At 43.6% G+C, this 13,745-nt stretch overlaps 1 protein-coding gene across 1 annotated transcript in view; it reads left to right on the forward strand.

The window, feature by feature from the left end:
- The first annotated feature begins 7,077 nt into the window (after positions 1–7,077).
- Positions 7,078–13,745, forward strand: part of ADAMTS19 (ADAM metallopeptidase with thrombospondin type 1 motif 19) — a 270,031-nt gene continuing 263,363 nt past the window's right edge. The window contains exons 1-2 of the mRNA XM_055430830.2: positions 7,078–7,201; positions 7,839–8,476. Coding sequence (XP_055286805.2) covers positions 7,129–7,201; positions 7,839–8,476 — 711 coding nt within the window. The 5' untranslated portion in view covers positions 7,078–7,128. The remainder of the gene's footprint in view (positions 7,202–7,838; positions 8,477–13,745) is intronic.

Consider the following 13,745-nt stretch of genomic DNA (forward strand, 5'->3'; position numbering starts at 1 on the left):
AACTTCACTTTCACTTTCCACTTTCACACATTGGAGAAGGAAATGGCAACCCACTCCAGTGTTCTTGCCTGGAGAATCCCAGGGACGGCGGAGCCTGGTGGGCTTCTGTCTATGGGGTCACATAGAGTCGGACACGACTGAAGTGACTTAGCAGCAGCAGTAGCAGCATGTGAACATATTTCTAGATTCTTTATGCTGATCCAGTAATCTATGGGATACCATAATCTGTTGGTTACTATTGTTGTTGTTTAGTCGCTAAGTCGTGTCTGACTCTTTTGTGACCGCATGGACTATAGCCCACCAGGTTCCTCTGGCCGTGGGATTTCCCAGGCAATGGAGTGGGTTGCCATTTCCTTCTCCAGGGGAACTTCCTAACCAGGCATCACATCAGCGTCTCCTGCGTTGGCCAGCAGATTCTTCACTGCCGAGCCACCAGGGAAGCCCCAGAGGTTACTGTACCTAAACAGAAAACCTTAATAGCAGACAGTAAACGGTCCTCAGACTTTATTCTTTTTTGCCAACTTTTCCACTATTTTAGTTTTGTTCTCTTTCCATATATATTTAAATTTAAGTTTCATATTTATAAAATAATCCTGCTGGGATGTTGATAGGAATTTCTCTCAAAAAGATAATTTGGACTGAATTATCCCCTTTGGTACGTTTATTCTTCCAACCTGTGAACCCAATGTCTCTTCATTTATATAGGTCTTTCTTAATTTTTTAAATGTTTTATGGTCTTCAGCATATAGATCCTATACATGTTGATTAAACTTATACCTAAATATTTCATTATTTTGGAGCTAATGTAAATGTTATTAAATTTTAACTTTAGTTTCCTATTTGTCACTAGTATACAGAAATTTGGTTTATTTCTGGTTTTGAGCTTGGATCCTGTGATCTTGCTTATTACTCTAGGAATTTTTCAAGATTTATTTTGAGGATTTTCTATATAGACAAACATTTCATTGGTAAACAGGGACAGTTTTTTTAATCTTTTTGCATTTTGTATTGCTTTTCTTTTTCTTGCTTTATCGTACTAGTTAGAATTCCCCATACTGTGCTGAATAGGAGTAGTGAGAGTGGACGTCCATGCCTTGGTCTCAGTGATAGTGTTCAGTTCTTCACTCTTGGTTGCAATTAAAAAAAAAAAAAATTCTGTACCCAGGTGAAGAATTTCCCTTCCCTTGCGATTCCAGGTTGCTAAGGGTTTTAATCATGAATGGATATTGCATTTTGTAAAATGCCTTTTCTGCATCATTTGGTATAGTCATGTGGTTTTCTTCTGTAGCCTGTTGCTATGGTGGATTACATTGATTGATTTTGAAATACTGAACTAGCCTTGTACTTCTTAAATAAACCTCACTGGTCATATTACATTATTCTTCTTATATATTGCTGGATTCAATTTTCTAATATTTTGTTGATTTTGCATCTATATTCATGAGATATATTGGTCTGTATTTTCCTTTTCTGTACTGGCTTTGTCTGGTTATGATATAAGGGTAATGTCAGCCTCATAAAATTAGTTGCAAAGTGTGGTCTTCTATTTTCTGGAAAAGATTATGTAGAATTGGTGTTACTTTAAAAACAAATGTTCAGTAGAATTAACCACTGAAACCATCTGGAACTAGATATTTCTTTTGTGAAAGTTTTTTAACTACAAATTTAATTTGTTTAATACCTTAAAAAAGCTTTTAGTTGAAGCCATATGACATTTGGTGAAGCTATAGGTAAGGGTTTGTAGGAAAGTGAGGTAAATATTATAGAAAACTAAAGGAAAAGGAATCCTTTTCATTTAGGAACAGCATTGTCTACAGCAGGAAAATGTACTGGTTCATCAACCTAAGAAGACTTCCAAAGAAATGCTGAAGGTACTACTTGGTTTATTTCTTCTTATAGAAAATGTGAAAGAAGAGAGATAAACTGAATCAAAACTGTTAATAAAAACCAGCTATATCTTGATGGCTCTGAAAAATTTCAGATTTTTTCTAGAAAATAATGCTAAATAATGAAAATCAAATAATTATTTTAATAATTAAAATAATTAAGATCAAATTGCATCAGATCAAAGAAGAGGTACAGGGCACTTTCAGGAAACCATGATCTAATGATGAAGCCAAAGGTTTGGTTGTCAAGTCCCTTGTTAAGATTACATGTGGCCACTGAGAGTTTCTTAGAGTGCAGGCCCTTGAAAGTGTTTCAGTGTTTATCTCCCAGATCCTTTCAGTTGAACAATAGGGCTCCTAAGAAGTCTAAGAGTGCTGTCTCTAACAGTTTCATCAGAAACTCAAGGTAGGGAAGGGTTTAAGCTTAAGAAGGTTTGAGGGTATGCCTGTGTCTAATGAAGTGACCCCCATTAAAGATTCACAGAAGACACAAAGTTTGAAAAATAGAATTACATTTGCAGAAATATTTCTGGCCAAAAGGGGGCAGAAATTATATAAAATGATATGAAGTTGTTGGAACCATGAATTCTACTGTCAGGCCATCAAGTGAGAAAAGCTCTCAGCTGCAAATTCTTACTACCTTTCATGAAAACGGAAGGATGACTCAACCAGGGTAGATACAAGTTCTCAGAGGGCAGAGCCCAGAGCTATGCAGTTATTCTCAGACCTTCAGACATAGTCAAGGAACTTTACATTTTGACAATAGGATTTCAAAACTGCTGTGAACAAGTGCCTTCTTTTCTTCGAGCATAAACGTCTACAGCAATTATCCTCTGTTTGTTCTGCCACAATACAGTGGAGGTACTGAGAGGCAGATAAATTGCTCCTTTAGATTCACAAATTTATATACAGAGAGAAGGACTAAATTTAAGGAGCTCCTCTTAATGAACTCTGAGCTAATGTTCAATAAGATGAACCTTTTGATAGGAGACTTAGAGGATGAGTGTATTTTACACATGAAGGGAGTGCAGATAATTTTTTGCCAGATGTCGTAATTTTTTGCCCTCTTATGGTTTTAAAAATACGCCCATAAATTCTTCGCTACTTCTCCCTTTGAGTGTGAGCTGGATGTAGTGATTTGCTTCTAATGAAGAGAATATGGTGAAAATAATGGTATGTCATCTTCAATATTAGGTTATAAAAAGACCATAACTTCTAGTTTTGGTGCAGTATCTCTCCTGCATCACTTGTTCGGAGGCAACACACGTAATGAGAGGCCCTATGGAGAAGTCAATATGACAAAGATGTTATGTGACTTTGAAAATAGAACCTCTATCTTTATTGAGTCTTCAGAAACCATAGTCTTGGTCAGCAGTTTGACTGAAATGTTGTGTGAAACCCTGAGCAGAAACATTCAGTTTAGCTACTTTAGATTCCTGATCCTCAGAAACCATGTGAAATATAATGTTGGTTGTTTCAAACTGCTAAGTTTGTTATGCAACAATAGCTAATCACTACATTCTCCATGTGGGCTTCCCAGGTGGCACTCATGGTAAAGAACCCACCTGCCAATGTACGAGACATCAGAGACGTGAGTTCGATCCCTGGGTGGAGATGATCCCATGAAGGACGGTATGGCAACCCACTCCAGTATTCTTGTCCGGAGAATGCCATGGACAGAGGAGCCTGGTGGGCTATAGTCCATAGTGTCCCAGAGTCTGACACAACTGAAGTGACTTAGCATGCATGTCCACTCTCTGTGCTACTCTCTCCTCTCTGGTATATGCTGTCCTGTAAATTCTAGCCACCTTGCTCTCTGTCTTCTCAACTCAGCTGATCTTCAGGACTCTGTTTAGATTTCTCTTCCCTGTGCTGAAGCTTCTAAGTTGCTACCAGGTAGTATGCTGGGGAAAACAGTGTTTTTTACATTTTGTCTGTTTTCCAATTGCTTAAGACGAGAGTTAAATCTGGTTCCTGTTACTCTTTCATGGCCAGAACTAGCTTAAGTCTTGATTTCGATTTAGATGTGAGTGCTACCGGGAGTTGATATCTTCATGCGGCTCAGTGAAAGGGTTCTTTGTATTTTCTTAAGATTTTAAAGCTTTTTTGGAGTCAGGAAAGGATTTGAGACTAGCTTTAGGTCGTAAGAGGCTTAGGGCCAATGAGTGAAGAGAATGATGAAGAGCTGAAGGCCTCAAAGTCAACTGTCTGCATAGAGAAGCATGGGTTATAAAACGCAACACGTGAGCACCCGGGGTATAAGAACAGTTGGTTCCACTTACTCCGATGCTTTGTCACTTACCTCCGCCCCGTAAAAGCAGGGCTTGGTTGACGCTGGCTACCATCTGGTGACATACGTAGTGACCTGTCTTAACCGACATATTTTTCCCAGCTGCTCTTTTCTTCCTCCAGGGTTGGTAATGCACACATGTGTCACAGTCCTGCCTTTTCTCCTCTATTTCATCACGTACAAGCCAATTAATTCCAATTCAGGCGAGTTCTTTCTTTTTTCACGTACATACATATTCAAACGCAATTTAACTGATGCTCTTATTTGCACCTCTTAAGTCTCTTCTACTTAATCAAAAAATCTGCACACAAGTCATTTCTATCTTAGACTTATTCTGTCTGTAAGATAGATAAATCATGCTGACAGTAACTGATCACCAACAGACATAGCCTTGTAATTCTGGATCAAGGAACTGGAATCAAATACCACACAGAAATCAGTCTCTATCATCTTCTAAAGCATCTTAGAGAATTTCCTGAGAATTTCCACACGCATTTGGTAGATAAATCTCTGTATTAGACAGGGTGATGTAAAGAAAGATATACAAAAGAAATAATTCCTACCTTTCCAGAAAATTGATAGTCTAGTAGAAGAAATATTTACACGAGTCATTACAACCCAAATGATTTATAAAAGCCTTTGAAAATAGACAAATAAATTATAACAGTATTTCAAATAGGAGAAAGAGTAGAACCAGCTGGGAGTTAGGCAAACTTTTCTGTAACAATCAGTATTAACCTTTACTGTAAGGGATTGGAATGGTTAATGGCTGTTATATAGCTGGAGAAAAGAAAAGAGAAAGATGAGTACTTACATAGGCAATCTGTGCTTTTAAATGTATTTAATCATACAGCTCATCTAGTTTTAAGGAATCACAAATGTACTCCAATAGATACAATTCAATATGCATTCCTTCTACAGTTTTACGTTTTTGTTGACGTTTTGGTTAAAATTACATGAGAAACACTTTAAGATTCCAATCCTGTGGAGGTGTTTCGTTGAAACTAACCTTCGGTGTTAAAAATTTGCTTTATTTCTTAAAAATAAACTGCCTCTGATTTCTTGCCTAGTTTTAACTCCACATAACTGAGTCCCATAAAAACGAGGGTGTAGGCGCCTAAGCAAACCAGATACTCTTGAGTGTCTGGAAACCCACCCCCACCCTAGTTACTCCAGCTCTAGAGATTTTACAAGACAAGGTTTGGAGACAGACACACCTAGGGTGTCTTTGTGTTTGTTTTGAAATTCTGGACAACTCAAAGAAAGTATTCTAGGACCCTGCTTGTTCAAACAATGGGTTTCCTTTGAAATAAGATCATCTGCCTCCCTTAAAGACAGAGTAGTCACCTTTGACACTACGAACAGAAGGTAAAACAACAAAGGATGTGGGGAACCAACCTCCGTGCTGGAATGTTTAAAAACTGATTTGCATTAACTCTTATTTAAAGGCACCTGGCCTAGTTCCTAGGCTGCAAGTGGCAGGTTAGGTCAATCCCCCTGGAGCCTGATGTGAAAGTTTTGATGTGACTAAGAGAAAGGTGCAGAGAGGGGGAGTAGGAACTATGAAGAGCTGCCATAGAAGAAGCAAGAATATTTAAGGTTTGAACTGCCCGTCAAAGACAGAAGGAGTAAACACATCTTTCTTTTTTTAAAAGGAACAACAACAAAAATGTAAAAAGGGCAAAATAAACTCACTTGGCTTGAGATCTTTAGACTACAGTATTTAATGCTGGTTCCTTTAATCTCAGCGTTATTTGGAGTGTGTCTGAGAGAGAGAGAGAGAGAGAGAGAGAAACTGATAGCACTGATGAATGGAAAGCCAGAAAGATAAGGTGGGACAGGGGGCTCTGAAATGTCAGGGTGTCTACTGTCCTGGGAACCTTTGAAGCACACTCCATGACGAATTACATTATCTCCAGGCTTAGAAGATTCCTAGACAAAGATGAGAAGAAAAATCAAAGGTCGTCGGCAAATGGGGCCGCTGCTTTGTGCTCAAGTCTGCACTAAATTTGGCTTTGTGTGCCGAGCGGATGGGCGGAGAACTCCACTGAAGGAGGAACCCCTCGTAAAGGGGTGAGGTGGGGAGGGGACGGCCCTTCTACCTGCACACACCTCAGCGGGGAGCGGGAGGGGCCGCGTAAGGATGCAAATCCGCCTCTCAGAATGGCCAATCAGGAGCCAGGTGAGGGAATTTGGGTCCCCACCCCACCCCAACCGCGCGTGAGAGCACGTGTGCAGTGTTCTGGGACCTTTGTCCCGCAAAGTCACGCTTGGCGGCCGCCCCTTGGTTCCTTTTTCTCGTCGGATCTGCCTCAGTCCTTTTTTTTTTCCTTCTCTCTCCACACCCACCCCACGAGTAGTGTCTTCCCCTCATCCCCTTCCAAAGTCCCTGCCGCGCCGCGGCGGGTGGGATCCCGGAGCCGGTCCCGAGGAGGGTGCGGAGCTCGGCACGCGCCCGGCTGCCGGGCCCGTGGCACCAGCCCCTGGCAGTTCCGCGCGGCTGCCGGCGGCGAGCCTAGGCTCGGACACCGCGGCGGTCCTGCCCGCGCGGGGCCGTCCTCCGCCCGGCCTGAGGCAGCGCTGCCCGCCTCGCGCCTGCCGGCTCTCGGCTGCCCGTGGCGGGGCTGTCCTGAGGGGCTCCGGAAACTCCTGCGACAACCAGAACGCAGAAAATAAGACTCCTCACCTAATTCGCCGGGGAGCCGGGGCGCCGCGGGGCCGCGGCGCTGCCTGCCCCCGCTCCTCCCCCAGCCCACCCCCACCCGTGCTCCGGCAGCCTCTCGGAGTCACAGAGCAGCCCCCACCCCACCCCCCGGCAGACAAAGGGCCTGGGCAAACTCGCCGCCCGGCCTCCTTGCGCTCCGGGAGGCGGCGGCGGAGGCGCCGGCGGTGGATCGCGCAAAAGCAGGCGCGCGCGCGGCCCGGGAGCGCGGTCTGGGGAAGAGCCGCGAGATGCGCCTGACTCACATCTGCTGCTGCTGCCTCCTCTACCAGCTGGGGGTCCTGTCGAATGGGGTCGTTGCAGGTAAGTTCTTCCGTGACTTTGGTTTTGCTTTTCCAACTTCCCCAGCCAGAGACCAGGAACGCACGGGTCGCCGGGGCTGGCGCAACTGTGCACGGTGAGCGGGGCTTAGCGGGCAGCAAAAAAAAAAAAAAAAAAAAAAACCACCAGCGTGCGGGTGCTGGGCACAGGGTCACGCTCCCGAGCGAAGCGCACTTCTCGTGGCCTCAACAACGTGAGTTTTCCTCTCCTGAGAGTTAATAAGATGTGCAAAGGTACGTTTGCAGCACCTGGGGGAAATCTGGGAAGTAAAGAAATTGATAGCGCTGCCTTGCTCTGGCAGATACTGAAGGAAAAATTTTAATTGTGCTGGAGTCTTTGCACCGGTTTTCTTTTCTGCGACTAAGTGCTGTCACCAAACTTGTGCAGCCCCGCTTTCCCCCTCCCCCCCGCCCCGATAATCGTACTTTTATTTTGAAAATGCTGGGGTCTGTAATCTGATCGCCAGGCTTCAGGGGTTGTAAGTTTCAGGGGCTAGACGGGTGGTCTCCGGCGCGTTAGCCGTGAGCCCTGTGTCTGTGCGGAGTGTGAACTCTGGGATGCTTGTGCTCCTGAGACCGCGGCTCTTTAAGCCCCGCACTTCTGTCTGCCCCGCCCGCAGGGCTGCAGTTCGCCCCCGACCGCGAGGAGTGGGAAGTCGTGTTTCCTGCACTCTGGCGCCGGGAGCCGGTGGACTCGGCCGGCGGCAGCGGGGGCAGCGCGGACCCAGGCTGGGCGCGCGGAGCCACGGGCGGCGGAGGCGTCCGGGCGCCGGCAGCCAGCAGCTCCCGCGAGGTGCGCTCCGTGGCCCCGGCGCCGCCCCAGGAGCCTGTGGAAGGCGGATCTGAGCCGCGGCCCCGACCCCCGCCGCCCGGGGGCGAAGAGGATGAGGAGCTCGAGTCTCAGGAGCTGCCGCGGGGATCTAGCGGGGCTGCCGCCCTGTCCCCGGGCGCCCCGGCCTCGTGGCAGCCGCCGCCCCCGTCTCCGCCCCCAGCCCAGCCAGCCGAGCCGGACGGCGACGAGGTTCTGCTACGGATCCCGGCCTTCTCCCGGGACCTCTACCTGCTGCTCCGGAGAGACGGCCGCTTCCTGGCTCCGCGCTTCGCTGTGGAACAGAGGCCGAGGCCGGGCCCGGGCCCCACGCGGGCGGCAGCCGCCCCGCGCCCTCCCGCCCCGCCTGACGCCGCCTGCTTCTACACCGGGGCTGTGCTGCGGCACCCCGGTTCGCTGGCCTCTTTCAGCACCTGCGGAGGTGGCCTGGTAAGCGCCTTTCCTTCCCCAGCTCTCCTCTTCCCCTGCCACTCCTCCCTCTCCCCTCGTAGACCAGGCAGATTTGCCTGCACCTCATCCCATTCAGAGCGCGCCCTGAACTTCGCCCAGCCTACACCACCCAAGAGTCTCCACCGTTTACCGCCCACGGAACACCTCCAGGGCAGTCAATGAATCCGAAATCTAATTGAATGGATTAATAGCCTTCTGCTAGATGATTATAATTTTTTTTTGGAATTACTAGGTAACACTGTCTCCTTGCAACCCTTCCCACTGGTTTTGTTTCTGCTTTTCAAAATAAGCCCACCACGTGGTGTCTTTTAGGAGATTGGAAGATATTGGAAGATAAGTCCGTTCACTGCTCAATCTCCTCCTCATTGCCACCCCCCACCCCCAGTTTCTCATCTATTATCTCAAAGGTTTTTTTTTTTTTCTCATGTCCTACTTCAAAGTTGTCAGAACAGTTCCCTAGGGAGTTATATTCTGACGTCTGTCTGGAATTTAAACACATCCACTCTCACACGGGACACCTGTTCACTGTTCTTGTGAGAAATGAGTGGAGAAGGAGTTAAGTCAAAGGCCGCGAGCATCTGACTAATGGATGACAGGAGAATCCAATCAGAACTTGAAGGGTTATGGTTCTAAGATTTACATACTATTTGGCCATAGTTTCTTTTTCTCCACTCCAGGGAGGAAAGTAGCGCGGATGAGAGCCTGGCTCAGAGGCGAGTTGGAACTAGAAAATAAAAGCCATTTGCTCTGTCTGAACAATAGGGATTATCATTCGATTTCCACCCCCTCTGTTTTGACCAGGGGTGTGGGATAATTGTTACCTCCTGTTAAGTTGGCCTTTACTTTGTGGTAGACATAGCCTGCAACGTAGAATTACCATCGCTATACGTCCATTTCAGTGGTGTTAACTACATTCACTTTGTGTGGCCGTCATCACTGTGAACTTTAATATTTCTTTAAGACAAAATCCGCAAAATATTATAAACACCCGTGTGATTTGTGTCTTCATTTTGATATTCCAATTAAGCCATTGATGAGATCCACAAGGACATCTCTAAAAGCAACCTGCTCATTTGGAGAAAAATCCAATAGTGATGGACAGCAGAAAACATCAGCACAGTCAAAGCCACCCAAAGCCATGAAATGGGAAAAGATGGTTTAAAGTCCAAATGAAGTGAAACTGGAAACTTTTACCTGTGCCCTTCTAAGGTCCCATAGCAAAAGTGATGTAAAATGCTGAATAGGGCTATATTTTAGCAGATGCTCATAATGATGAATATTCAAATATGGACATTTTTAGCCATAAGTGAAAAAAATGACATGGAAAAATTACATGAAAAATTAAAAAAAAATGTTTTTTGTGGAACTAATGTTGGAACACTTCACTGGGGGAGACATTCTGTAGGGGTTTCATTGTCCAGTGGTTTTTGGCAGGGATTAAATAATTACATATAGAAAGTTCCTGATGCAGTAGAAGCAATAGGGGATAAAGCATTTCACTGTGTTGAAATGTGGGCCTTAGGTCAGATTTTCCAAATGAACTATGCCTTCTCTCCATCCTTAAAGGAGCAAAGTTACAATTATGAGTAAGTTTTTCATAGACTGAATAGGAGCTTGACATACCTCCTTGTTTATCATATTGGACTTTTACTCACTTTTCCTATTAGTCACATATATGTAATCTGAACTGGAAAGTCTTTGTTGTTGAGGAAAACTGACTTTACCAGAAATACAGTGTAGCAGTCAGACTTGGAGTAAAAAGTTAGGCAAATAGCCAAGAAGAATAGGTTTGTTACTCTAGACTCCACTGTACCAGCCCTTTCCCTTATGAGGTTGGATTAGGAAAGAGCATAATTTGTTATCTGAGCTCTGACACTGGCCTATTCCCTGATGGTTGACAAGTCCCTTAGCTCTCTGGGATCCAGTTTTCATAAGTAAAATGAGAGTATCTGATGATTTAATTAAAATTGGATGATAGAATGAGAATTTTCCTGCATGCTAAATATATTCTAGGGTCTACATTAGGGGCTTGCAGATTAGAACATCATCTACAAGTAGATAGGATATAAGTAGTCATGAAACAGTGACATTACCAGCATGATAAATCAAATGTATGCCTGAGGCTAAGTCATGCTTGGGAGTTTGGAAAGGTTTCCCAAGGGAAATAAAGGTTCAGTGGGTTTTGACGCATGAGAAGCTGAAGTTTTCCAGGCACGGAAGGGCTGGGAATCCTGAGGGAAGAGACTGAGTGATGTGAAAATGTAGAGCCTATCAAGGGAGTGGGGGAAAAAAAAAGTTTCCTCTGAGGAGGCCAGGAAGTGCAATAATGGGAAGTGATCCTAAACTGTCAGGTGAGAGCAGACCTCACACATCTTGTCTGCTAGAGCCTGGGCCTTTTCTGTTCAACTGTTGATTATTGTAGGACTACATTGTTGTCCCTTTCTATTTCCAAAATTCTGTGATCCAGTAATTCTAATGTGAGGCATCATATTGTCTTTATATGAAGGTGCATTCTTTATAAATGCGACTCCTTTAGTTTGCACCAGTTTCTTCTCAGTAAAAGCTTTCTGGTTGTCAGTTACACAAAGAAGAATAGATCAGGAAGTACACTTTCCTTTCCCCTAGCTCAATAGTGAATTTTTCCCACTTCTGCCTGAAGTCTTCAACACCTTTTGGATTATTACATATTTGAAAGGTTCTAAAAGTCTCTATGAAAGGAAATAGATCATCACCAACTCTTGCAGAGTGGTGAGTATTTATAAGACTGGCCAATTCATTCTCCAGATATCAATCTAACTTGTGCTGTGAAGGGAAAAGTGGTTGAATGGAGATTTTGGTTATAGGTTCTGATATTGCTTCTTCTAAGTACTTAGTGTTTCTAGATCCCATTTCCCCTATTTATAAAATGCACAAATTGTATATCTATCACTTAACGTATGACATGTTCGTATGATTTATTTTCCCTTATTAATCTCTAATGGGGGCTTCCCATGTGGTACCGTGGTAAAGAATCTGCCTTTCAAAGCAGGAGACACAGGAGACCTGGGTTTGATCCCTGGGTTTGGAAGATCCCCTGTAGGAGGAGATGGCAACCCACTCCAGTATTCTTGCCTAGAGAATCCCATGGACAGAGGAGCCTGGAGGGCTACAGTCCTTGGGATCGTGAAGAGTCTGACATGACTGAGTGACTGAACACACTCATTAGTCTCTAATATTGAAAAATAATCTTATTTGAGCCATATATTAGATCTAATGGGCACATTAATAATAATAAATAATTAAACATTTATTGAACAACCCTTTTGAGCAAGGCATGGTATACAAAGAGAATACAAAAAGAAGATGAGGAAGGCTTAGTATGTTTCAAGGAGATCCCAATCTGCTTGCTAATCACAAATATAAATAGGGAAATAAAGTAGGTTGAGTTACGTACAAATGTAGGAATGTCCCAAGTGCTATGATGATCTCTTGTTCATCTCTTCATTTTCAGAATGTTGTAAGATATCTAATTTTTAGAGACAACCAGTAAAAGTCACTAAATAAAAGTACGCATATGGCAGTTTATTCTGTTTTAAATAGTAATCTCTAAAAAAAGGTACAAGAAAAAAGAAAACAAATAACAACAACAACGAAAAAAAGAAGTCAAATTAAGAAACGAAAAAAGAAAAAGAAAAAAAGGTACAAGAAAGCAACAAATTAAATTCCATCAAAGACTGAAAAAATCACGTTTGTTCAAAATTAACACTTTAAAAAAAAAAGCACACCTCATCACTGGGCCAAGATAAACTAGATCAGTGCATTCCTTGCTTCTGATTCTCTTTAGATGAACTATTGAAATGGTTCTCAGTAATATTTTGATTATTTTCCCAGAATGATAAAGAGTAAGTACTAAAGCTTAAATTTGGAGTTTTGTAAGTTTACGGTTTTATATAGTAGTTGTTCTGAAAAGCTCTTGATACAAAATCTGCAGTCCTGTGTAAATTTCAGGTTTTTTAATTTACTCTCTTATGTAAATCAAAGTATTCTGAGCTATGGCAAATTTTGAACATGTATATTTGGGAGCAACCTTTTTGGACAAGGAGCTTTACCAAGTACCAGTAACAGAAATAGGAGAGGAGGGTATGAGGACAGGGAAAGAGTGGTGCAGATCCAGGAGAACTGGACAAGAAGTAGACTCAGTATCCAAATGAAAAAGTAAGACTGCAGACTAGTTTCACATATCCAGTGACTTTGTTCAAGACAAATCTTAGGAATGACAGAGACAGTATATTCTAAATAAATCTAAAGCAGTATTTGAAAAGAATGCCATCAGTACATCAGAAATTTTGAGTATCTCCTGAAAGACTGCAAACTGGATCAAATTAATGGAAAACATGTAGGTATTAGAGAACATGTATGAATGGTGGCAGGTAGGGCAGAGGTGCTGCTGCACACACGGGGAAAGAGAAGGCCATGAACAGAAGGGGGCCCTGGAGTAGCAGCGCTCCTGGGGTTGTCTGCTATCTAGTTGTGCCAAGCAGCAGAGGCCAAATGTGTGTCCCTGGGCAAGAGTGGAGAGAATAGAGGTAGAGCTTTCCTTTCCTGACATGTACGTGATACCAGAGGATAGAGTCTCCACTCTCAGAACCTGAGCCATTGGCTTCCTGCATCCAGTAGATGGTCCCACACGTCTCTCCAGATAACTGGAGGCGAGCTGGTCACAACATATGGGTGAACAGGAAACCATAAAGAGAGGAGCTGACAGCTACGAAGATCGTACTCTTAAGAAAACAAACCATATAAAAGAGGGTCATCAAACTGGTTGATTAAAACCATGGAGCAACAGTCTTAATAGATTACATAGAATACTTTAACTGAAATATAAGAAGGGATATATATCCTATGGACAGAGGAGACTGGCAGGCTATAGTCCATAGCATCACAAAAAGTGCTCAGGACTGGTGCACTGGGATGACCCAGAGGGATGGGATGGGGAGGAAGGAGGGAGGGGAGTTCAGGATGGAGAACACATGTACACCCGTGGCTGATTCATGTCAATGTGTGGCAAAAACCACTACAATATTGTGAAGTAATTAGCCTCCAATTAAAAAAAAAAAAAGATGCAACTGAGGCTACTTAGCATGCATGGGATAAAATCCAGGACCAGTGCTGTCCGTAAAAAGTGATTAGATATAGCAGAACTCACATTATATGATCATTAATACAAAAGAAAAGTTGTAAGCCATGAATCATAGATCTAGATGGTCCT

Source organism: Moschus berezovskii, chromosome 8 (genome assembly GCF_049115385.1).
Source record: "Moschus berezovskii isolate FMDL1 chromosome 8, NW_MosBer_1.0, whole genome shotgun sequence".
In the NCBI taxonomy this organism is placed as follows: Eukaryota; Metazoa; Chordata; class Mammalia; order Artiodactyla; family Moschidae; genus Moschus; species Moschus berezovskii.